We start from the raw sequence: 24,754 nt of genomic DNA on the forward strand, positions 1-24,754 counted from the left end.
ATAAAACCCCTGATCTTCTGGGGGCTCCGCCCCCTTGACCCCACACCAATTCGTGACCTGCTAGTGTCACAAATAACGTATAAAAATATGCTCATCCGCTCTGGGGAATTTTGGAGATAGGTCCCTCCCTGGCGTTCAAGGGGGTGCGATTTTTCAAATTTTCGAAGGCCAAACAAAAATAAGTGCTCACTACCCCCTCACTTCTTTAGGGGCCACGTGCCCCCCCCCCCCCGTGGCTTCGTGCCTGGGAATAAGCTCTTATTTTTTCTCAGACAAACAGAAGTATTGTTTGATAATGAAAAAATGGAATACAGTGATACATGTAGGCAAGCAATGTGATTATATAAATTCAAAATATGTAGTTGTAAAAAATCTAATAATCAATTTAGCTTCTTATGTTTTATAAAGGGCAAAAAAGAAAATGTGATTTTGCAAACACATTCGACATTATTTTATTTAAAGGAAATATTATGGAGGGCAAATGTTGAAAAGTATCACCTCTGGAAAAAAAATGTTGATTATGTTTTTTTTTAAGTATCATCATGTTTGTGATATAAGTATAATTCATGTGTTTTTCTTTGTAATCGATATAATTATGTGTTTCTTATGTACGTATTATTCATTCATTTAAAAAAAAAAAAAAAAAAAAATGAAGATAGGCAAATAATTAATAATGTTGTTTTATAATTATTTGCCTATTTGCCTATTAGGAGAAATGAAAGCGTTCAAGTATTGAAGGAATAGGAGATAAGTTGCTTAAAAGTAAACAAGAAGACAGAAAGATTGTTACCGAGCGAAATACATTGACACTACATTATAAAAATATGGGAATATTTGAAAGTGTCACACATCACCATTCAAACGAAAACATCATCAGTGGAGTGGTCCGCCGGGTTCGCGATCGTTTTTGAGGTGGCCGCTCTCTGCGGCTTCTACAAAGGGACACTACCGCCATATATTATAGACTGCCTCTTCTCTTCTCTCCGAAGTTCTGTTTTGTTTGTTTGAGTGTTTGTTGTTGGTCGGGGGATGGGGGAGGGGGATGGGAAGGCTTTGATCTATAATATTCATTCAGTATAATTAATTTGAAGACATTATGTACTAGGCCTATAGTCTATATGAATTTAACTAGGCCTACATGTATTATGTATTTCTGAGAGCTGTACAATTTTCTTTACATTTTGATGTTATATCAATTATGTAGATGTATGATTTTTCATTTGTACTGAATGAATGCATTAAATAAATGCCACAAAATAAAAAATTGTGAATGATCAGGAAAGTTTCTTTGTAAAATTAAGAGGTCCCACCGAGACTTGAACTCGGATCGCTGGATTCAAAGTCCAGAGTGCTAACCATTACACCATGGGACCTTGGATGTACACCGAGGAGAAATTAAATATTTTATACAATAGAATCATAAATTGACAAATTCGCTTTTCAACGAATTATGCATTTCATATGATTTAAATTATTGTTAAAGATTTTCTCACCTGTAAATACTATATATTGGCCTATATATTACTTCCATCAAAATTATGAGGAAATAGAATCAGGAAGTCCATTGAAATTCTTTTTTTTATCCCACAAAGATATACATGTATGTGCAAGATACACTAGCGTTGCTTGCACATATAAGCCATTAAGCACGTACGAGAAAAGCGTGTCCTTTTCATGGAGTTTGCGCTAGTGTTTTCTTCTCTCTCGCTCGTTCTACAAATTTAGCGCACCCGTTTTTCAGCTTATAGTGCAGTGCCGCACGTACGCAATTGCAGGAAAGCTCCTAAAAATACCGGCGTCAACCGACATAGATATCATCAAAAAACAACCTTGGGTCTACCGTTCCAGAATCAAATCAAGAGAAAATGAAGGTAAAATAATATAGAACTTTTATACAAAAAGGATTTCAATTAGTTTAAGTACCAGATTTGGATTTTTACAAGGAATTTGCCACACGAGCGCGTCAAATTCACAACAACAACAGCGCCAGCTCATTCCAATGGCATTCATTAGCTATGCCTATGACATGGTATTGAATTGATAAGCCTAGCCCTAGAATGTACATGAAGAGCTAGGGCCTACAGTTATAGTCATATGTGGCTCAGGTCCTCGGCCGTGAGATGGCAAAACAATGTATTTTATTTTACACGAAGCATCTCGCTCTTGGCAGTCATCACTATCGGGACAGTAGGGGTGACCGGCGATGGTCCGAGAATAAGGATCGTCTTCATAAACGAGCATCGTCTTCGACTCTTCGTAAAAACGGACCGATGCAATGCATCCTCAAAAATAAGGATCATCCGTATTTTCGCAGACGTTTCATAATTTTGATCGGCGCGTTGGCGATGCGATAAACGGATTCTGCAATGATTTTCTTGATGCATTTTTAGTTTACATTGACTTTGTAGTTGTAGAGGTCTAGATCTAAAGCCTACAGAGACTTTCACATTCTAGAGGTCTATGAGCAATATATCCTCGGGAAGACGGACAACCCATAAAAGTAGACGCTGAACTAGGTCTAGGATTATTTTCCCATGAGGAATCTTATTTTTGCATCGCCAGCGGCAGTTCGGTAACCCGAAACCCGCAGAGCACCGATGAAAAAAAATGTCCTCAAAGTTGCAGACGATCCTTATTTTAGAGGACGCAATTTGTCCGCGTTAAACAAGGATATCCTCGTTTATGAGGATGATCCTCATTCTCGGACCAGCGTCCCTACTCACAGACTCAGAGGTAACTCCAGGAAGCTCCGACGCCGACGCCAAAATCGTAGCTTCAGAGGCCGCATAGGAAAATAATTCAAACAGCGGGTCGGCGACATTATCTCAAAATATGCAAACGGAGTAATTACAATTTTGACTTACTCGGTTGCTCAATTCCTCTGGGCATCTCTCTGGCCACTTGAAATTATAATTTGAAGAAGTCTTTGATGGGAAAAAGGGGGTGATTCTTCATCCTACCCCGATGATTCTTCCATGTTTTATCGTCAATTCAACATGGCGAAAAGAAAGTATGCATGCACAGTAACAGCGCAGCAAATGAATGTGTGTGTACTTCTCCCAACAATAATTGTTGTAAATTTGTTGGTAAACAATGAAGTGGTGAGAAGTTTTCTTTGTTTTGCCCTGAACATCTTGAGAAGGAGCCAGCGTATTACTTTCATTATTTTACCAACAAATTTGGAACAATTTTTGTTGGGAGGGGGTGCCATATTTCAGTAACTGGGAGCATTCAGGTTTCAAGTTCAAGATCGATTGGAAGCTAGATTATAAAGCCAAATAAGTTCAAAAGTCAATTTTCACAAAAAACGACTTGCAATGTCTTGTCATATCACAGCCGTCCTGTCTTACATAATATATGAAATAGATATCAATATCACCTTACATAACCCCGTGTCCACACACAACATTTTCTGTGATTAGCCGTGATTACAAAACCTGTAGTTATACCGTTACGGGATAGTTATACTGTTTCGCGAAAGTTGTACGATGAAATTGTGTGTGTGGACGCTTACTAATTAGGCGTGATTAGTTATACGTCGTATAACTAATCACGCCTAATCACGGAATGTGTTGTGTGTGGTCGTAACTAGTATAACTAGTCGAGCTAGAGCAGTATAACTGGGCGGGGCTGAAAGGTGCCCTCGTGCGAAAGGAGACCTGACCTCTCATTTTCGCTTCCTTTCCATGACCGCAGTAGCAAACTGCGCACCTATACGACTTTCACTGTAGAGTTTCGTGATTACTTTCTTGTGTGTGTGGACACCCTGGAATTAATACGATGATTCTTTATACGACGCTTCTTGTGTGTGGACACCCTGGAATTTGTACGATGATTCTTTATACGATGTTACGTTATAGAGTTTCAGGATAAATTCTTTTGTGTGTGGACACGCTGTAAATTGGCACCAATACCCCAGCATGAAGAGTGATGTAAACATAACCTACATTGTTTATAATTCCCACCCATTCCCACACCCGCCGAAGCTTGCAAACTTTCTTTGGCGTTCACTAGTGGATTCTTCTTTCTTCTCGTACAAAGCAGTTTGAAATCTGTCAGGAATTTAACCGAACATGTGAAAATTCGATACTGGAGTAATTGCTATTACCTTTCACTTGTTCCTGTTGATAATGAGCTAACATGTATTTTACATTGATAGAACTCTGACATCTCATTTAGTTCATGAGTTCACAATGTAACAAGTACATGTAAAAATATGTTGACCTTTCGATGCATATCATATTGACCCGAAGTCCCAAACTATATCAAGGTTGCTCATTTAGAGTGTATGTGGTATTAGGTTAAGTGACTACTCATGTACAGTACAAGGTTGTCAGGGAAAACCTTGTAAAAGAGATCGCTGTACAGGGATGACCTCCAACAATTTGTGAGCCTGCATTTAAACCCACAGATGTAGATATTCAATTACCTAAGACCATCCACTGCACAACAGCCTGTAATGCCATGTAATGCCACATAATTTTGTATACATGTACTTCAAGTTAGTTACAGGATCTGTCAGAAAAATGCAGATACATGCAGATCTTTGGCCTCTTATTAACATCGCTTTCTCTAACTAGTTGATCGTTTTCAAACTGACTACAAAATGTACAGCTGTAAGTAAGTTTAAGCCTAATATATTGGATGACCCTGTTTTGTGAGCTAGGCATTTTTTTCTTCTTCACAAGAATGTCATTTTGATGTCGCAAAAGCACGCCTTTTGTCTCTCTAAAATGACATTTTTAGTAAGAAATCTATGTACTCTGTGAAACTTATGAAGTTGCTCCAAAACACTGTTGTGATGAGTGGTTATAAATTAGTATCATAATGATGATGAATGTTACTTGTAGCTATTTGTGAGATGTAGATCCACCATACTGATTAGTCAGTTAAGGCAACTCTGAACTTGGCAGTGTTGAGAACCCTCGGGTCTATTTCATGTGTTACAGGCTTTTTTAGTTGAGTTGAGGATGATATGTTATGTCATGTATGCACCTTAAACTTGTTTTTTTATTCAATCGTGAAAATATATTTGGTAAGTTTATAATGAAAATGTCCCTCGTTTTTGCCTATCTAATTTTGAATAAGAATATAATTGTAAGAATTTCTGAAAGAATATTTGTCATTCTTTCAGGCGTCATGACCAACATATTTAAGTGCGTCCATATACACATGTTTTTTTTTTTTTTTTGGGGGGGGGGGGGGAGGTTTTGTTCTCAATTTGGTGGAACTGTGACCTGACTTCTGTAATATTTTGTTCCTTCCTTTTGCTCTGATACATTAAAAAAAAATATATATATTATTATATTAGTATTATTTATTTAAAAAAAATTATCTCTTTTCAGGACAATGTCATCAGCTTATGAGACAATACTTCTAGCTCCAAGGCTACAACCAACAGACCAGAAGGCATCTGCATCAGGCTTCAAATAGTCCTTGTGCAATAGTGTAATATCTGGTTATCAGTCTTTTATATCACCTGGAAAATGCAACTCTACACCTAAGCAACTTGCACAGTTAAAGCCATCTCTCCGCTAGAGTGATATTGGACACTGAGATTTGAAAAAGTGCTCTATTGAAAGCAACTCTATCATCCAAGAACTTCATAAACTCTCCACAGAAATGTCCAATCGACCGAACAGGGGTCAAAACCCTCATGGGTTGAAATTGACTAGCTTAGATCAGATATGGGACGACTTGAGAGCAGGGATCCAACAGGTTTACTCCAGCCAAGCAATGCCCAAGAAACGCTATATGGAGCTCTACTCGTATCCTTTGTAAATTTATCAAGTATCACTGAGCATAATAATAATAATAATAATACATAAGATTTATAAGGTGCCAAATCTACTGGACAGTCAAATGCTCAAGGCGCAGCTTGTGCAGAAGATGAAATATGTACAAGATACATTTATACAAAGTGCAATAGGAAAGGTACAGACATGAAAGGTTATGGTAATCAATTGTAAGCTAAATTAAACAGATATTTAATATCCAAACCATAAATTTTGTCAAAGAAAAGTGCAAAGTTCCAACTACAGTGTAATACCTTATTTCAACTATTTCCAAGCTGCCCTACGTGTACAATACTTGAAGGTTTACATGTACGTGATTTCCATGTACCAGGTAATGAATGCTCTTCCATGCTTTGTACACTCCTAGTACAATGTACAATGCCAATTGTAGTTACTTAGGGACTTTTCTTGTAAATGTGAATGTGACACAAGATGACAAGATAGACAGGCTATGCATTTGTTTTATAAGATGGGTTTACAATATGAGTATAAAGTCGAGAAAGTGACAGTTGTTATCAACAACATGCACTCCCGTGCATATCAAATTAGTGCACGCACACATGATCCATTTCAACGCTTTTCATTGGCTTCATTCTTGAACACATTTTATAATAGTACATGGAAGAGGACTTTATTTACTGCCGCTAATTTACTGATCAGCACTTTCTGTGACATCCTAATCTTTGTCATGTAATGATGGAACTTTCGGACTACCTGCTGTTCACCGCCCTTTACATGTGTTATGCAAGAATTTCAGAAATATCTTAATGCTGCTGGCATTTTGCTAAGAACATGTACTGTTTATAGTGATTGCAAATACATATTTATGAAATTAACAGGTTAGTTTGAAACAATTAATAAGCTACTGTATATACCCAGTACACATGATTTAAATATTTATAAGGAGTACATCGTCATTCTTAAACCATGAAAACTTTTAGGCAGGAAGAGGTCCCCATGTCCTACCTCCCCCCAAAAAAGTTATAAAAAGAAGTTAATGTTAGAACAAAAGATTCATGGTAGGAATTACTTAGATTTGTTCTTATTTCCTTGTATGCATTTCATTGGTCCGTAAATAGATTAGTGGAGGTCAGTGACTTGGTCAAATGTGTTAGAATGAGTTTCATATATTATAAAACCAGAAACTTTCAGGAATTGTCTAGGATGGGCATTTTGATGGCAAGAAACTTTTTGTAAGTTTTAAAAAATTAATGTTGTGAAAATTATGATTTAATTATTTTGCAGCATGAAATTTTTGCTAATCTGAAACACTAGCAAAATTTATGAACATTTCAGGAACACAAAAGTTTCTGGTTTTATAGTATCAGTACAGTGTAGTAAAAAAGAAGATCAATTTACTTTTAGTACACTGTACATACATGTGGGCGTCTATACACATACATGTACATGTATTCATGATATCTTTGTACAATTGGGCAGCGCAATAAAGGTTAAAATATGTAAGAACTTACAAACCTGCAGGCACATGTACATGTAAGACATCAAGATCTCTGTATGAACCTACTTTCCTTAATTGTCTTCACTTGTACAGCTATGTATATAACTACTGTACAAATGTCAATCAGCTTCAGCAGGCACGGACAACATCGGCTAAGAGCAAAAAGGGCACAGTGCAAGGTGGCGCACAGTTTGTGGGCCTTGAACTCTACAAAAGACTACGGGATTTTCTTAGGGATTACCTTGTAAGCCTAAGACAAGTAAGTATTAAAAGCAAAGCAACAAACTTAAGGGTATTTTTATTATTTCCTTGTCTTTCTCTTGTGTGTACATGTCATATATTATCGTTTATGTGATCATTTACAAACACAAAGTCATTAAGAATTTACAACAGAATTTGAAAATGGTAGTTTAACTAGTTCTCATTCCATTATGACCCCAACAGATAGACTGTCTAATGGTTTCTGTTTACACAGTGTTTTCACATAATAACTTTACACTTGAATTATACACACATTTTTAGCTAAGAAGAACTCAATGTTAATTATATTATTCCTTAGGATGGCTCTGACCTAATGGATGAGAGTGTGTTGACATACTACACAAAGCAATGGGAAGACTATCAATTCTCCAGCAAGGTATTGGATGGCATGTGTTCCTACCTCAACCGACACTGGGTTAGAAGAGAGTGTGATGAGGGGCGTAAAGGCATCTATGAAATCTACTCCGTAAGTACATTTTTTGTGTAATTGTGTGCATTGCATCCTGTACAATACATAACATTTATCCATGTAAATTATTTCATCAAAAAGTCTCTTGATATGACCATTGTCTGATGGTCATTTCAAGATATTTTTCATTTTTTGATGAAATTAGTGGAAAAAAGAAACAGGATACTATGTTAAGTGGAATGTTGTTGATATCCAATTTTCTTTGAGTCATTTGATCATGATCAAGGAACCTCTTCTATTGTGTGTAGTGGTCCAAACATGCAGATTTCCAAATACTATCCCCAGCGGTGTCCAGTATATAATTGGCTTGTACATCATTATGAAGCGCTACCCTTGACACTTGATGATTCGCCCTATGACACACTAACATACTATAAATAACAGCTTTGGATGAGGTACTATATTCATTGGGCTCTTTAATTGGGCATATCCACAACAAAGGACATAGAAATATCACATGGATTCTACCTTTAACTTCCACTTATAATTTCACTTTTTTGTTGTCCTTATATCATTTAAATAGGACAGCCAAATTATTTGCATACATGTATGTTCATGTCTGTATGCACACATTTCGGTGTTCATTCTTTTAGTAAATTTGTGAGATATTTATTGATAAAATAAGTTTTTACTTTTTTACTTTATGTCTTGTATTATATGTATTAATATACCATGTTTGATATAATATCTTTCGCTTGCAGCTTGCCCTGGTCACATGGAGAGAGCACTTGTTCAAGCCACTCAACAAACAGGTACATTTTAAGTGATTTATAGCATTACTTAGAAAAGCTTTTAAGGACAAAAATACATGTTAAATAATCATTTTAAATATCAGTTATTCTAGTTTGCATGCAGACTCTATAAACTTCCCACTTCAACATAGATAAAAACAACTGATGTCGTGATAAAATTTATATGGAGGCCCTTCAATTGGGTTGTCCAGTTTTAATTGTTTATTATTCCATTCAAAAACATATTTTGTACATTTTATGTAACCTGCAAAGCAGCTGGAGTTGGGTTATTTATACATATATACATTGGCAAAAATAAATAGCATCTTAAAATGTACAATGCATCTTAAGATATGTAAGTGAATGGTGTTTTTGATATAACTGAACTTTTTAATGTATTGGTCATGTAGTATTGATGAGGCTTTTTTAATTTTGTTATTGTTTTAGTCTTTTCATATGTTATTGTAATATCACTCTTCCAGGTTACCAATGCTGTTCTGAAATTAATTGAAAGGGAAAGGCATGGAGAGCCAATCAACACACGGCTGGTCAGTGGTGTGATTCAATGTTATGGTAAGAATTATTTCATGAAGTTTCAGAGTCAGTATTTCAATGACTTTGACTTGTCAAATATATTGACACCATCTTGAAGATGCAGTCACAGCATGGGTTAAAGGACCATGTTTACATACACTTGCTGAATATTTCCAGAAGTGTTATACGTACTGAAGATAATTTTTAGGACTAGGGAACCACATGCTCTGCTGACACTTTCTCTGCAGTCAATTTCCTTACACTAATTAAACTTCTGAATTCAATCCTGAAGTCAACACCATACCCTGACCCTAACCTTAACAAACATAACTTAGCATGAAACTCTATCCTAACCCTAACCCTAAACATTCAACAAATAGAAAACATGGAGCAAATGATAGAGGAACAAATGTTGTAAGAGAAACTTTTAAAGGAGCAGTTATTGGACGATAGTTTCCTAAAGCCCCAGTCCCATATAAAGCCGGACCAGCACGGACGAGCACGGACCACTCCGGACCATCCCGGACCATGGTCTGGGGTGATCCGGGATGGTCCGGGATGTTTTGTTCAAAAAAGTCCCATATACGTCCCGGACCGTCCCGGACCATCCCGGACCCCATCCGGGGTGATCCGGGATTCGGTCCGTGTTGACACCGTGTTGGCACCGGGGTGGTCCTGGATGGTCCTGGATGGTCCTGGATGGTCCTGGGCGGTCCGGGAGTCGACCCCGGATGTTTTTGACGGTCAAAAACTGCCGGGGTGGTCCGGGACGGTCCGGGACAATAGTTTGATCCGGGGTGATCCGTGTAGCCACCGTGCTGGGTCCGGGGTCATCCGTAGTGGCGCCGGGGCGGTCCGTGTTGATCCGTGGCAGTCCGGGAGTGAGTTATTGACCGCCCAGGACCATCCAGGACCATCCAGGACCACCCCGGTGCCAACACGGTGTCAACACGGACCGAATCCCGGATCACCCCGGATGGAGTCCGGGATGGTCCGGGACGGTCCGGGACGTATATGGGACTGTAGCTTAATGTTTTCTTGCATGTCTGTTTTAATGGTGGAATGATGTCATTCAGATACATATGTTTGTATTGCAATGTGGTGACACCTGTATTTTATCATTCCTTCTCTTTGCTTTACAGTTGAACTTGGTTTGAATGAAGATGAGCCAACTGCTAAAGGTCCAACCTTGAGTGTGTACAAGGACTCGTTTGAGAGTCAGTTCCTATCTGAGACAGAACGCTTCTACACTTCAGAGAGCACAGAGTTTCTCAGACAGAACCCTGTTACAGAGTATATGAAGAAGGTAAGAGGTGTTTTTTTTTTGTTATGCCTCCATTACGAAGTAGCCGGAGGCATTATGTTTTCGGGTTGTCTGTCCATCCGTAGGTCCTGTTCTCGTGATCGCGTTATCTGAAGAACTGATTCCTGCCAAACTTCAGCCCTAATTTCTTAATAAATAATTGGTACGTTTGACATTGCTAGGTGCAGACATGTCAGCTGTTGATGAAATTCTTTTTGTGTGTGTATTTTTATGAAACTAGAGGTTCAAAGCTTTCTAATGGAAAATACATATGACCTTCAGTTTAGTACGGTCAAACGCACCTGAATAACATGATGACAATTTACCATGAGCAATGTATAACAGCTGCTCAGTGATACCCAAACTCTGTACGAAATTCTGAGTATTGCTAGTTTTTTCACAAATCTTAGATTGTGCTCTTGTCATTTACTTGTGAAATTGATGATTTTTATTATTTTTTAATCCAATTAATTAAATTTACTCAGGCTGAGACAAGATTGCTTGAAGAGAGAAGACGAGTCCAGGTTTACCTACATGAGAGCACACATGATGATCTGGCTAAGAGATGTGAGAGGGTACTCATCAAGAAACATCTTGACATCTTCTACTCAGAATTCCAGAATCTCCTTGATGCTGATAAAAATGATGGTGAGAAACTGCGTTTTCAAGCATAGAAATTATTGGGCGATTCCATGCAATGCATCCCGTATGACAAATGTAAATTATCCAGCTATTTCATTTCATGACGAGAGTTAGGGTTCATGAGGTTAGATATGAAAGGTCACAGGGGTTGTTAATCAACAAAGATACATATATGTGAAGGTGTATTGGAGAAGCAATGACTGCAGCTGTGGATGGATTGAATAACATATTTTCGTATTTGGTCCATGCACAGATCTTGCAAGAATGTACAGCTTAGTATCACGCATACCCGATGGACTTGGTCAGCTCATGACACTCCTGGAGACACACATCTGTAACCAAGGATTGGCTGCCATTGAGAAGTGTGGAGAAACAGCTGTTAATGTGAGTATCATTTATGATATTTATTCATGTAGAAACATATGTAGCCACAGTGTAGTGTATAGGTTTTGCTATTGAAATTCAGCCCTTACATTATATATGACCACGTCCCATAGACATTGATAGATCTGACAATTGCTTTGGCGACATTTGCTGCGGGCTCAAAGATGTAGGTTATGCTTGCTCTTTGGTTTTAGGTCAGATCTAGGGTTAGGTATAGTATTGGGTTCATGGTTTAAGTTGAGGGTATTGTAGTGAATTGACTGCAAAGTAGCCGTCCCTGGCATGTAAATCATACAACACCATAGACATGGCATTTATTTGCAGTGCCCTCTCTTCATTTATTGAAAATGGTCACATTTGGATGTTACATAATTTCATGCCAAACCAAAACCAAGTTAACAGTTTCAAAAGCAAACATGTAGAGACTTTGCTGTACAACAGCTGACTGTTACTACTCATGTACAAAATAATGTAAACATTTTTTACAAATATAGATGTATCTAAAGCTGTCACAGCTATATGCTGATGGGATATCATTTTGAACCAGAAAATTTATTTTTACAGGTTTTATAATCTAAATTTCTACCAATTGTCTTGATGTTGTTTCTTTTTCTAGGATCCTAAGCTGTATGTACAGACCATCCTTGATGTTCACAAGAAGTATAATGCCTTGGTTCTCACTGCTTTTAACAATGACTCAGGCTTTGTTGCATCGCTAGACAAGGTAAGCTGCTTCCTTCTATTACACATTAAAAAAAAAAATGCTTTTAGAGAAATATAGTTTGATAATGTTATTCATGTCTACAGTAATCAAGTTGTTTCCCAATAAACATGCAAGATTTGTTCATTACCTGTTACTCAACAGTTCTTTAATGTACACCTTGTCATACCCGGGATATTCATTTGTGCATTGGTGTTGTACAGTACTAGCAAGTTACAGTTATTGGATTATTTTGAATTTCATTGCTTGTTATTTTACTTCTTGACGCCATCAACTTCTAGGCCTGTGGAAGATTCATCAACAGCAATGCTGTCACCAAGATGGCCAATTCATCAAGTAAATCTCCAGAGCTCCTGGCCAAGTACTGCGATTCACTGCTCAAAAAGAGCTCCAAGAATCCAGAGGAAGCAGAATTAGAAGACACACTAAATCAAGTGGTACGCATAAGCTTCAGTGAAAAAAACTTTTTTGGAAATATTCAGGATACCATTTTACTAAGGCAGAGTAGTTGAATCATAAGTGTGCAAAGATGAGACATGACTGTGGTATCAGAATAACTTAGTCTTATTGCCTCCATAAATCACATGTACACATTAATTATATGAAAAGTTTTTTAGCCAACTGAATAGATGATATTTCTCATTATTTGTGTGAAAATTTGTACAGCGTTATACATGACTCAGGATAGTGTATAAAAAACTGAAAATGTTGCATTTATCTTTGACTTTTACACCATAAAAAGCGATGTATACTAACTATCACAAGTTTCATTTCGGATTTGATGAGAATAGGAGGAAAAAAATAACAGTCTGAAAGCATGCAATGTGGTTATCAATGGCAGTTATTGTAGAGTTATGACAAATTTACTGTTGTCTTTAATAATGATATTGATGTATGCATCGATATGATATTAATGTTTCACTAAATAATTTCAACAATTTTTAGCAAGCAATTATTTAGGAAACTTCACTCTAGTAACAAGAATGTAATGATACAATGTATTGAGTAGTGCATTTTGACCATATTGTTCATTCTAGATGGTAGTGTTCAAGTACATAGATGACAAAGATGTTTTCCAGAAGTTCTACTCCAAGATGCTCGCTAAGAGACTTGTTCATCATAATTCAGCCAGTGATGATGCAGAAGCCAGTATGATCTCAAAACTCAAGGTAATCAATGCATCATCTCTTCCTTATCAGCATTATTCATACAGTATACCTTCCTACAAAATGAATGGATATATATGGATATATTCTGTGAAAACTTTTTGCCTCTAGAAGTCATTATTTTGTGGGAATTCTTTGATAATGATAGCATTGTTTGTTGTAATAAATAGGGGTGGTATTCTGCAAAATATCTTTCACAAATTTACGTCATACAAAAGATGACATAAGCTTTAAGAATTCCGCTCCAGGTTTAATTGTATGTGCTAGTTGATGGTGATTTTGCAACAGACAACTTCAATTCTAGAATATTAGATGCATATAATAGTGAAATAGTTCCAGCAAGTTAGCTACAATTAAGATACCCAGAATAAAATAAAGAAGGTTGATAGTTGTGAGGCTGCAAGACAAAGTGAACTATCAAAACGTAAAAAGGTTATGTAAAGGTAATCTAAATAACTAAGCTACAATGATTGTTTAAATTATATTCCTACAGTAAACTGCTCAACCTGAAGAAAAAAACCCATAATAATTAAGAGCAACAGCATGCAGCATGTTTCATAAAGTTTTAACAATACATTTTATTTTCATGTAACAGCAAGCATGTGGCTTTGAGTACACTTCCAAACTGCAGAGGATGTTCCAGGACATTGGTCTAAGCAAAGACCTGAATGAACAGTTCAAGAACCACCTAGCAAGCAGTGAATCTCTAGATATTGATTTCAGCATTCAAGTCCTGTGTTCAGGGTCATGGCCCTTCCAGCAAGGCTGTACCTTCAACCTTCCTAGCGAGGTAAGACATCAGAGAGAGGCCCCTGCATCAAGTTTAACCAGTCTATATAGATATTTCATACAGGGGTTCATTGCTATAATGTATGGATAATGTGATTTTCATTGTAAATATGTAACACAGTTGTGTTATGAAGGTATTTCATGAAAAAAAGGTTAAGTTGAACATTCACCTAAGGGCATATTGAGTTGTTAATGGTGATCAGTCCAGGCATGGTGGTTATCACTGTGTTCTATCTTGATGTATTGATCTTGACCTTACAAAATAAATTTTTACCTGGTAGGAAGAAAATCCATAACAATTTTCTCACACCCCTTTTTGCCTACCCAGCTTTATCCAGGTGAACAATGTGCGCAAAGCTTTTAGACATTGTGTGAAATGTTCTGCCAAAGTAATGTTGACTATTTTGATTGTCTTGCCCACCAAATGTGTAAGCGAGACTTTGTGGTCACAAATAATTTTTCATCCATTTATCCCATTGGGACAAAATAAATTTGGAACCAAGACTTATTTTCTAACACAATCATGGCAACTGTCAGTAAAAGATTGCTATGCACACTTTTGTTAGGGATGTTTTTTTGAAACATTCATGTAATTTGGTGGGCGAGACATAATGCGGTGCTTCCTTTTTGTCTCCCCTGCGTAGCAAAAAAGCGAGACATAGGCGTCGCTTTTCCGGTGACGGCGACGGCAGCGGCGGCGTCAACATCGAAAACTTAACCAAAGGTTAAGTTTTTGAATTTTTGATATAATTTTGAAAGTTTAAGTTCTTAGTCATTGAAACTTGGACTATAGGATTATCAAGTATCCCCAATCATGTGAGCAGTATATCAGGTCACTAAGTTAACGTCAAAGGTCATTTTATGTCAACAAACTTAGACTTTGTTGTGGCATCAACATCAAGATTTTGAATTTTTAGCATATTTTCAAAATTGTGTGTTCAAATTCCATGAAACTTGTACCCAAGGGTTACCAAGTATCACAAATCATATGACACAAATTCGAGGTCACAAGGTCAAAGGCCATTTTAGGTCAGTAGACTTGGATTATGTTTTTACAACTCAATATGAGAATTAATAAATCAATTTTTTTAATAATTTGTTCATATTTCATTCAAGTTATCGATCGTGGCACCATTAATAGTAAATAATTTTCCTGATGATTCTTAGTCCATACATGCCAACTGTTCAGATTAAAGAGGAACATTCCTCTTTTTGGGAGAAGATAATTATCATTTTAATGCAGGTGTTCCTCTTCCTGTACAAATTTGTCTGTAGTATTGAATAGGAGAGTTAGGATTGTTCCTCTTTTTTTTGAAAATAGCATAATTTGTACAGATTTCTGATTTTCAAATGTTGGCATGTATGTTCACTTCAAAATGCTGATCATATTCGGAGGATTTCTTTTTGTGGGGCCTGCTAATGGGCCACCCTGCCTATAAATAATGTTCCAACCTTAAATTTTTCATCATATCGAATTCTGTAATGCAGGCGAGACCGCCGAGAGCGTTTCCCTTGTTTTGTTATACGTCCTTACCAGTAATATCAGTGGCTGTACAGATGTCAATGAATGTATGGATAATGTGGAAAGTATTTTTCCTGAGTGGCATTTACAACAATTTCTTTTATGATTTTCACCAATTATCAGTTGGAGCGAAGCTTTCAACGATTCACCACCTTCTATGGCAGCCAGCACAGTGGGAGGAAACTTATGTGGATCTTTCAAATGTCTAAGGGAGAGCTGGTCACTAGTTGCTTCAAGAATAGATACACATTGCAGGTACAGAAGTTTACTCTAGATTTTATCGTAATATGTAATCTGTTGCTGAAGAACTCTTACAGCAATAGTGTAGGATCAATTTAGTGTATGATTCTCTGTCTCCTTCCCACATACACAGCACAAGAAGCAAGGCAAAAGCAGTCTGTAACAGACTACAATATATATATGAGAAGTATAGCTGGATACATATGTTGTAAAGCTGTTGTAGCCTAAATTTTATTCCTAATGGATAAGGCTAAGGATATAGCTGTTAAGGAATAGCTTGAAGCTGTTTTGAAGTTATGATTTGTTCAGAAAATTTAATAAAATGTTTTATTTTGAAGTTTGATTTTTGAAATTTTGTTCATTTTATTTGTTTTCTGCCCCAAATCAGGTCTTTGATACCTTGTCATTTTGAAATACAATTTTATAGCTGTTATTCATGTTATTTGTGTCTTTGATATTTCCCTGATTGACAATTTGAAACCTTGTAAAACCTCCCTCTAGCAAGATTTCAAGATATTATTGCCTGGCTGTTCAATAGTATTCCAAACATGGTATTTTTAGGAAAAGTGTCCTCTCTTTAAATCTAACTACTACCATTCTTTGTTCCTTCTTTCCTTTACAGGCTTCAACATTTCAGATGGCTGTACTCTTACAGTTCAATGTCTCTGATTCGTACACAATACAACAGCTCCATGACAGCACACAGATCAAAATGGTAAGTCATGAAATGGCAAGATGTCCAGCCTTATTACCCTCCTACCACCCATCCTCTCCCACCAGCGCTATAGTTCTCTTTGAAACTATAGCTCAAGAAAGATTACCAACGGTCCTTTTCAGGACCCCCCAATCCTCCCCCCTCCTCTCTCTCTCACATGGTGCAACCGTAAGCCTACTGTATATGTATATATATATATGTCTGTATATTTACTGTATTTTGTCATTTGTATATGTCAACAAAAAGGTGTACTTCAAAAAAATCTGGAACATTATCCTTTCCTCTTTTTTAGCTTATTGAAAGGTTTGTTTTACGACAATACAAGTTTAAAACATTGTGAACCATGTTTTGGGATTGAACTTGATTTGCTCTACTTGTAGTTTTGTTTCTTTTATGTAAGATGCATTTTTTCTTGTTTTTCCCCCTTACAGGACATACTGACTCAAGTCATTCAAATTCTTCTCAAGTGCAAACTGTTAGTTGGGGTGAGTACATCATGAATTGCTTACTGATATTTAAAATAAGGAGTTATGTGAAATAATTGATGTGAAGATAAGCCTCCCATCTAAGATAACTGATGTGTATAAGTGAATTCTATCTAGAAATTTCTACTCTTTTGGGAGTGTCATGAATATTGTATCATATAAACACTAATAAATATCTGTGTAACTACATGTCTTTATTTGGAAAGTCTGCCTCCTATTCCCATATAAAATATGAAAGCGTGCCATTAAATCATGAACTTGTTCTCATGTCCACACTTTTTTCTATAGGATGATGGTGATGATGAACTCAAGCCAACAACTGAAGTCAAGTTATACCAGGGCTACAAAAAGTAAGCTGCAATATTCAGTAGTATAAGTTTATTGTTTTTCCCAAACATTTTGTTTCTTCAAAGAATCAAGTGAATTGACTCATAGAATTAAATTCAGTGTTTATTTTCATATTTTCATATTTTCATATTTTCAATATTTGCAATGATTGATGATTGAACAGTTGAATGTAAATCGAACACCTTGCAGCAAAGTAGTGTATGTTTGTGTCAGAACAACATGCAGTTCTTCCCACATCCCTGTGGCTATGTCTGACAATGTGGCAACATACATGTATTGCTCCATCCCCCAAAATAAAATGAACTTACTGAAATTACAACAGTTAATACAGGAGTAAAATGATTTTGCTTTATGTGAAAAATTCATTAACGTATTATTGCGTACTACTTCAGTAATGTTTTATTCATTGAAGGTAACTTATATATGTGACCCCCAATATACTTGAAACCCAACAGCAAAAAGCTGCGAGTGAACATTAATGTACCAATGAAGACAGAGCAGAAACAAGAACAGGAGACAACACACAAGCATATTGAAGAAGATAGGAAGCTTCTTATTCAGGTATGTTGATCATCCCAAAGATAAGTCTTCAAAAATGAGATTCACAACATAAACTTCTGAAAAGGAATGAAATCAATTCTGTGCAAATTGTATAGAGATACTGAACATTGATTTAATTTAGGATTCATATTTCCTGAACTACTGATTATGTGCATTGTATATTGTTATTGTGGCAGTATAAAATTGCTTATTTTTTGTACATGTAGATAGGCCTTAACGGAAATTAAATTTGTCGTCCAATGTTGTAATGATTACACCAGTATCTATAAATTTTGAATTTAGTTCAGGAAATTTGCATGACAGGAGTTTCTCAGATGCAATCTATACAAATGCACTCTGTTACATTTGGTTGTCCAAACCTTATGTTACCTTGCCAATGGGTCAGAGTCTCTTGGATATGTCACCAGACTGTGGATCACATGGTTCAAGTCCTGGCGCGGCAATTATTTCCCTCGCTGGGCATTAATGTACATTTTTCACTCTTTACCCAGGTAGAGTAATGGATACCTTGTAGGAACAAATTCTGTCTTATCATAGTAAACAAGAAACATTGTTATTATCATTGTTATTGTTGTGTTGTTGTTTCTGTTATTATTGTTGGTGATGTTTTTTATAATAGTCGTTATTATCATGTGCTAAGTCTATTCATCACTCTGACATATAGCCTTGTAAGATTTGCATGTGTCTCTGATGTTTCACAGGCTGCAATAGTTCGTATAATGAAGATGAGGAAGGCTTTGAGGCACCAACAGCTCTTGAGTGAAGTCTTGACCCAACTCTCTGGCCGCTTCAAACCCAAGGTGCCTGTCATCAAGGTAAACTATATGCTCTTTTAGAGATTGATTTGGCAAATACATATTAAAGAATTTGTCTAAGAACCAAGCTATAGCCCAAAGCCTTTATCGCTCCCAATGAAGTCTTTTGGCCCAAATTTACAAAGGTGGTCTATCTTAACCTGTTGTTAAAACCTTAACAATTAGTGTTGTACTTGCATTTAGTAATGGCCAATGAAAAGTCAATAAACCCTCATATCCACTTGTTTTAGTCCATGTGGAGGTTTCTTTAATGTTTTTTGTGTGTGAGATAATGATAAACTAACATTGTCCACCCACGTGCAGTAAATGGGTACCTGCTAGGAAGAAATTCCTTGAATGATTAAGCATCTTATCATGGTAGCTTAATACTGTTGAGGCTACCCCGGGTAAACATCGTCATCATCATCATTACAATTCCCCTTCTTTGTTAAATTCCTTTAGAAATGCATCGACATCTTGATAGAGAAGGAGTACTTGGAGCGTGTAGATGGGGAGAAGGACGTGTACAGCTACCTAGCATAGAATGCACCATGCTTGACACGAAGATCAACCTTCGCATACATGCACACTGAAGGAACTTAAAGGGACACAATTTTCCCCGGTCAAAGGTTACTTCTACTGGACTTAAACAATCAGTGTGGATAGTCGTCTTTGTGAGATGAATTTGACCTTGGACAATACAAGACTTTAGTTTGTTCCAGTCTTTCAAGGAACAAGGTCCTCTCAACGAGTCACTGTGACCAAGCTTCTTCAGCCTTGAATTAAGACTATCAACATCCTACAGAAAAAACAAAACAAAACAAAACAAAAAAGAAGAAAAGAAATGAACTTTGATGTAGGCTGTGCGTTTATGAGAGTATTTATATACATGTCAAATTGAAATCTTCTGTTGACTAGCATGACTTTTGTTATCTTTTCTCAAAATACATCTTGAAATGCAAATCCACTTGTCTGGTTGTACGTGGTGACCAATGTGGACCAGCATTTTTTGCCCTTTATAGATACATGTTTGAATACAGATGTCATAATTATATTCTGTTTTAATTGGAATAGTCTCTCTGGACCAGACTGCCTGAACATTATCATAAGGGCAAAGATTTATATATTGGTACTGCACAGTTTACCTTCTACATAATTGTGTTATATTATACTATTTTTATTCACAGAACCCCCAACCTCACTGGGTCTGTGAACACACTAATGCACACATGTAACTGGTAGTCCAGATGTTTTTCAATTATTTTTGTTTCATAATTTATTCTTTTACTGGCAATAGTTTGGAGGAAGGATCAAACTGTTATAACTTCCAATTTATTATTAGTTATGTTAATTTTGAAGTTAAAGGGCGCCTTGAGGTAGTACATGTAGGTATCAATAATTCAATTGTCTTCAAGATTGAAACGATGAAATTATTTTTTATTTTTGAGCATATTTTAATCTGAAAGGATATGCGCAGTAATGCAAACTGTTGCGGTCAAATATAATTGAACAGAGAAAACCAAACATTTATCGATAGTTGAATACTGTGGGGCCTTGATATAAGTTACCATCTTTCCTTGTGTGTGATAGAATTGCTATTGGTACACAAAGGAATGTACAATTTGATACGATTCCACATGAACACACACACATACAAAAAAGCTGGCTTGACTGTCCACATGTAAATCCAATTCATTTAGCATTAAATGTATTAGTATAATTCATGTTATGACCTTTCCCTAATTTAGAATTCACTGGGATGTCATATGGGTAACTGACATTGGATATTTGTCACGTCTGTTTGGAGCCATTAATCAACACTTTTGAAATAATCATTGCATGCAAGCACGTTGTAGCATTTGACTACCAATCAGTACTTCCAGTAAGAAGCCTTTCAATGGGGTGAATTCACAATTAACAGCACCCCACTTGCAAGCCACGACAAGCTTATTTTTTAAGCTAGTGGGTCAAAATCTTTCAAACCGGTGCGCAGAACCGCAAAACGCTAGCCACCGGTCGGAATGACAAAAGTGGTAAAACCTGGATAAACTCATTCAATGTGTTTGATTGTCGTGATATCAGAACACATTTTTTAATTGAATTTGGATGTCAAAACCCATCCCATCAATTGATTCTAACTGAAAATGTTGCCTGATGTGGACAAATATCTTTACAAATAGTCATTTTGGGGACTTAAAATTGACCCAAGTGACAAAAATGTTGTTGATTGCCTTCAACATGACCACTTTTTGCAGCATCAGGGCACATTTTCACATAGGATAGATCCATCACAATCCTTTGCTGATAGAAATGATTGGAAAAATTTCCCCGACCCAAAATCACCATAATGGTCAGTTTGGGCAAAAATTACCTATTATATCTTCTCCAGAAAATCTAGAGAGTAATGATGATAACGATGTATACCTGTTATGTACTGGAGGTCCTTCATATTTTGGAAATCACAGAAATATAGAGGAATAGAGAGGTTTAGCTTTTGAATCCCCAGAAAGATCCTTATTTCAATATTACATGTACATGTACATCCTGTGAATACAACATAATGCCAATATTTTTATCGACATTTATGAGAGTGCTTCTGATGCCATTAAATAGATTCCAAATTGCATCGAATACTACAAAAGTAAAAAATACATATGTCAGATAATTCTTGCAAGTGTGGAGATGGTCTTAAGGTCTTAAATTTCTGATAAATTCCAATTGTATTAGATATGAAAATTTTAACCAATATAATCTTCTTAATTTAGGGTCTGATTAATGGTAAAAAGACTACAAATTGAAAGTTGATGCATTGAAAAGATGCTGGTTGAAGTAAATGCCAAATCAGCTCCAAATAGTAGACCATCGCACTACTAGACTGACATCACTTTCATTCAGAGCTGATTTTGCTTTTTCTGCTTTGAGAGAGATTGCAATGTCCCCCAAATATTAATTTAAGAATCATATGCAACATAGAACCTCACTCATTAACATTTTACATATTTTAATATCAAAAGCTATTGCAAATTATTCCAAAATCAGATTGTAGTCACATCGCGTAGTGTGCAGTGGGCTTTAAACTTCACCTTTCCTTTAATTAACCTTTTGTGGTCAATATCCATTTTCTCGACCACACGGACAAAAATTAAACAAAACTTAAGAGCAAAAACATTTGTAGCCACCATTGTATCAGAATACACAAATACATATATACTAGGATGCAAGACAGGATTTATGCTGATCATTTCTTATGTGCCGGTGACGCTGGTCCAGCAATCAAGATGGAATATATGCACAATTTCTTTTTTGTTTGTTTTAGAAGTATATCATTTTGCATTGGATACATGTGATAAGAAACATTTGTGATTGGAACATTCTCTTTTTCAGAAATTAACCTGTACAGACATAAGCAGATTTCTGAAATGATGTATGTTTCTAGATGAATGTGAGATCTGATAATGAAATTTTGTACGAATGAGAATATGAAGGACGAGAAAACGTATAAAAAAATTACCGGTAATGCTATATGAAGAAAATTATCTTTTAAGTCTATAATGAGATACTTTCCTCAGACGGGATGACTTGATGGGAAAAAACAAAGGCGGGATAGTAAAGACTATTTCATAAGCACAACGTATTTTCTATGAATTTTGTTGTATTTATTGAATGAATTTTTATGGCTAATTTATTTTTCTTTCCTTTTTTAAAAGATGAAAAATGACCAGGAATTGCAAGTGGCATTTTGAATGTCCATTTTGTGCAAGCATATGTGTATGTCATTTATCGCGTTTTGCTTGAATTCAACAAAGTGGAAACAAATTCTATTAATTTAATTTTGTTTTTTTCTTCTAAAAACTAATGTTATTGGTGGTGCATAGACATTATTGATTCTAGATTTATTTTTATTTTCAAACTCTTATTTCTAGTAAATAGAAGTATTTTATGTTCAAGCATTATATTTTGCTATGTCCAGTTGTCTGTCGATGATATAGAAATTTGAACAACCATTATGATGCTTCTAATTTCATAATTTTATGATTTTTAGTGATACTATGATATATATAGTGTTGCTATGGAAAGTGCATTAGTCTTGAAATGCCACAGCTTTGTTTCCACAGTTGCATGAAGCATTGTCATATCAATTATTTCCTCTCTCGCTCTCCTCTCCGTAGCATATATATCACATCTATCAGAGTTTTCCATGAATGATAAACCTTGTGTTATTTCTGTGACACAAAGGACATGATTTAAATTTAGATGAATATAATATAACCTCTCAACATGGTAGAAGTAGAGAGGATCAGTTGAAGAGAGTGAGAGAGTTTATATCAATTGCTATGCTAAACCATCCCTTGGTACGTAAGTTACAGATATGCTTGCTTCGTGTGTTGTAGAAATGTATTGTACTCTGGGCAACACTTACATTGTAATATTTTGAAAATTGTTATTAACATGTATTATGAAATGGAGAATGTATCTTGCCTGATTATTGAAGTGTTTAAATTGAGATAGAGAATGAAATGAAAGAGAAATGACAGGGACAGAGAGGTGAGAAGGGTAAAAATTATACATGTATAATCATAGTGAAAGAAAGACAGGAAGGTTGAACAAATAATACTATGGCCCATATACTGGTCACTTAACTATTAGCCAGATATAATCCATGGCTAAATAGGCCCAGCTGACTTATTTACAGAGTGTGAGATGTCATCATCTCCACACTCCATATCACCGGTAATAGACCTACTTTCCAATGTACTTCAGTTTGTAAACGTTTCTCTCCCTAACCAATGCAATTCCACCTGCTTTGAAGACTGGCTTCTCTAAAGATGAAATCCACTTTGGATACATCAGATGTGCTATGTTGCGCTATGGCAAACCATGAACCGTGATCTTCCATGTGTCTGAACTTGGTTGAGCCATGTTTAACCTACACTGCCTTTTGGGCCCCTGAGACTGGATGATTGAAAATGATGCTGAGATTGTCATTTTTATGCGAGTGTTGCTGAAGATGTTTATATATACCCTACTGGACCTGGAAAAAACAATGCTATAGTCAGGAAAAAGAAATTGTTGTCTCAAGATTCCTCCTGGCTGTAAACAGATGAAATATTCTTTCATTCATATACTGAAACTGTTTCTCAACATTTTCTGTCAACATAATTCATAAAAGAAAAAAAATAATCCTGATATAAAAAAAATGCCAGTACTATACCCCAAAGCACAATTTTAAGGATCCATCAAAACCAATTTTTTTAAAAAAAATTTTAATTTTTTTTTTTATAGGACACCTTTTTAAAGGTTTCATGAAAGTTTTGTTCCATATAACACGAGAATGATTATAACACAGGATATTTAATGTGTTTTAGAACAGAAGAAATAGAGAACCAAGGAATATGATCCTGTCCAATTTATGGTGTAAAAGTGCACCTAAAATCACATAATACCTAATTACATTTCACTTGCTATTACGAATCATATAAAACAAAATAAAGTTTTGCAAACACGTTACAGTTAAAATAGAAAAGAACACATTTGAAGGTGATAATTGCATTAAAAATGAAAGGAATAAACCCCATGGAGAACCTCTAAAATTGCAGTCAGTTGTTCCAGTTTATAACGTTTATTGCATAGGCTACTTTAAGGCCATATACATAATTTTCTTTTTACCTGATACATGGTAATTAATAGTGAAAACTCCTTCATTCATATATTTCGTTAGTAATGTTTGTTTGAAGTTTGAAACACTTCCTTTTTAATACAATTTATTTTTCATTTCATGATTGTATACCTCTTCCTTGAGAATACTGGCTTTTTATGATTAATGCTCAATGATGA

The 24,754-nt window shown here is 35.9% G+C and overlaps 1 protein-coding gene and 1 non-coding gene across 2 annotated transcripts; one reads left to right on the top strand and one right to left on the bottom strand.

Annotated features, from left to right (window-relative positions):
• Positions 1-1,301: 1,301 nt before the first annotated feature.
• Positions 1,302-1,373, bottom strand: TRNAQ-UUG. Its single transcript has one exon. It is a non-coding gene; the product is annotated as a tRNA-Gln (tRNA).
• Positions 1,374-1,731: 358 nt separating this feature from the next.
• On the top strand, positions 1,732-23,385 carry LOC589630 (cullin-1). The gene is made up of 20 exons (XM_789267.5): positions 1,732-1,871; positions 5,346-5,768; positions 7,348-7,513; positions 7,814-7,981; positions 8,686-8,736; positions 9,198-9,288; positions 10,392-10,555; positions 11,038-11,200; positions 11,448-11,578; positions 12,195-12,302; positions 12,581-12,736; positions 13,337-13,468; positions 14,061-14,255; positions 15,900-16,031; positions 16,639-16,731; positions 17,163-17,216; positions 17,505-17,566; positions 18,020-18,125; positions 18,827-18,940; positions 19,382-23,385. Exons 2-20 carry the CDS (start codon positions 5,623-5,625, stop codon positions 19,460-19,462), a joined length of 2,313 nt encoding a protein of 770 aa, XP_794360.1. The 5' UTR covers positions 1,732-1,871; positions 5,346-5,622; the 3' UTR covers positions 19,463-23,385.
• The last annotated feature ends 1,369 nt before the right edge of the window (positions 23,386-24,754 follow it).

This window comes from Strongylocentrotus purpuratus, unplaced genomic scaffold (genome assembly GCF_000002235.5).
Source record: "Strongylocentrotus purpuratus isolate Spur 01 unplaced genomic scaffold, Spur_5.0 spur5_scaffold_6, whole genome shotgun sequence".
Classification (NCBI taxonomy): domain Eukaryota; kingdom Metazoa; phylum Echinodermata; class Echinoidea; order Camarodonta; family Strongylocentrotidae; genus Strongylocentrotus; species Strongylocentrotus purpuratus.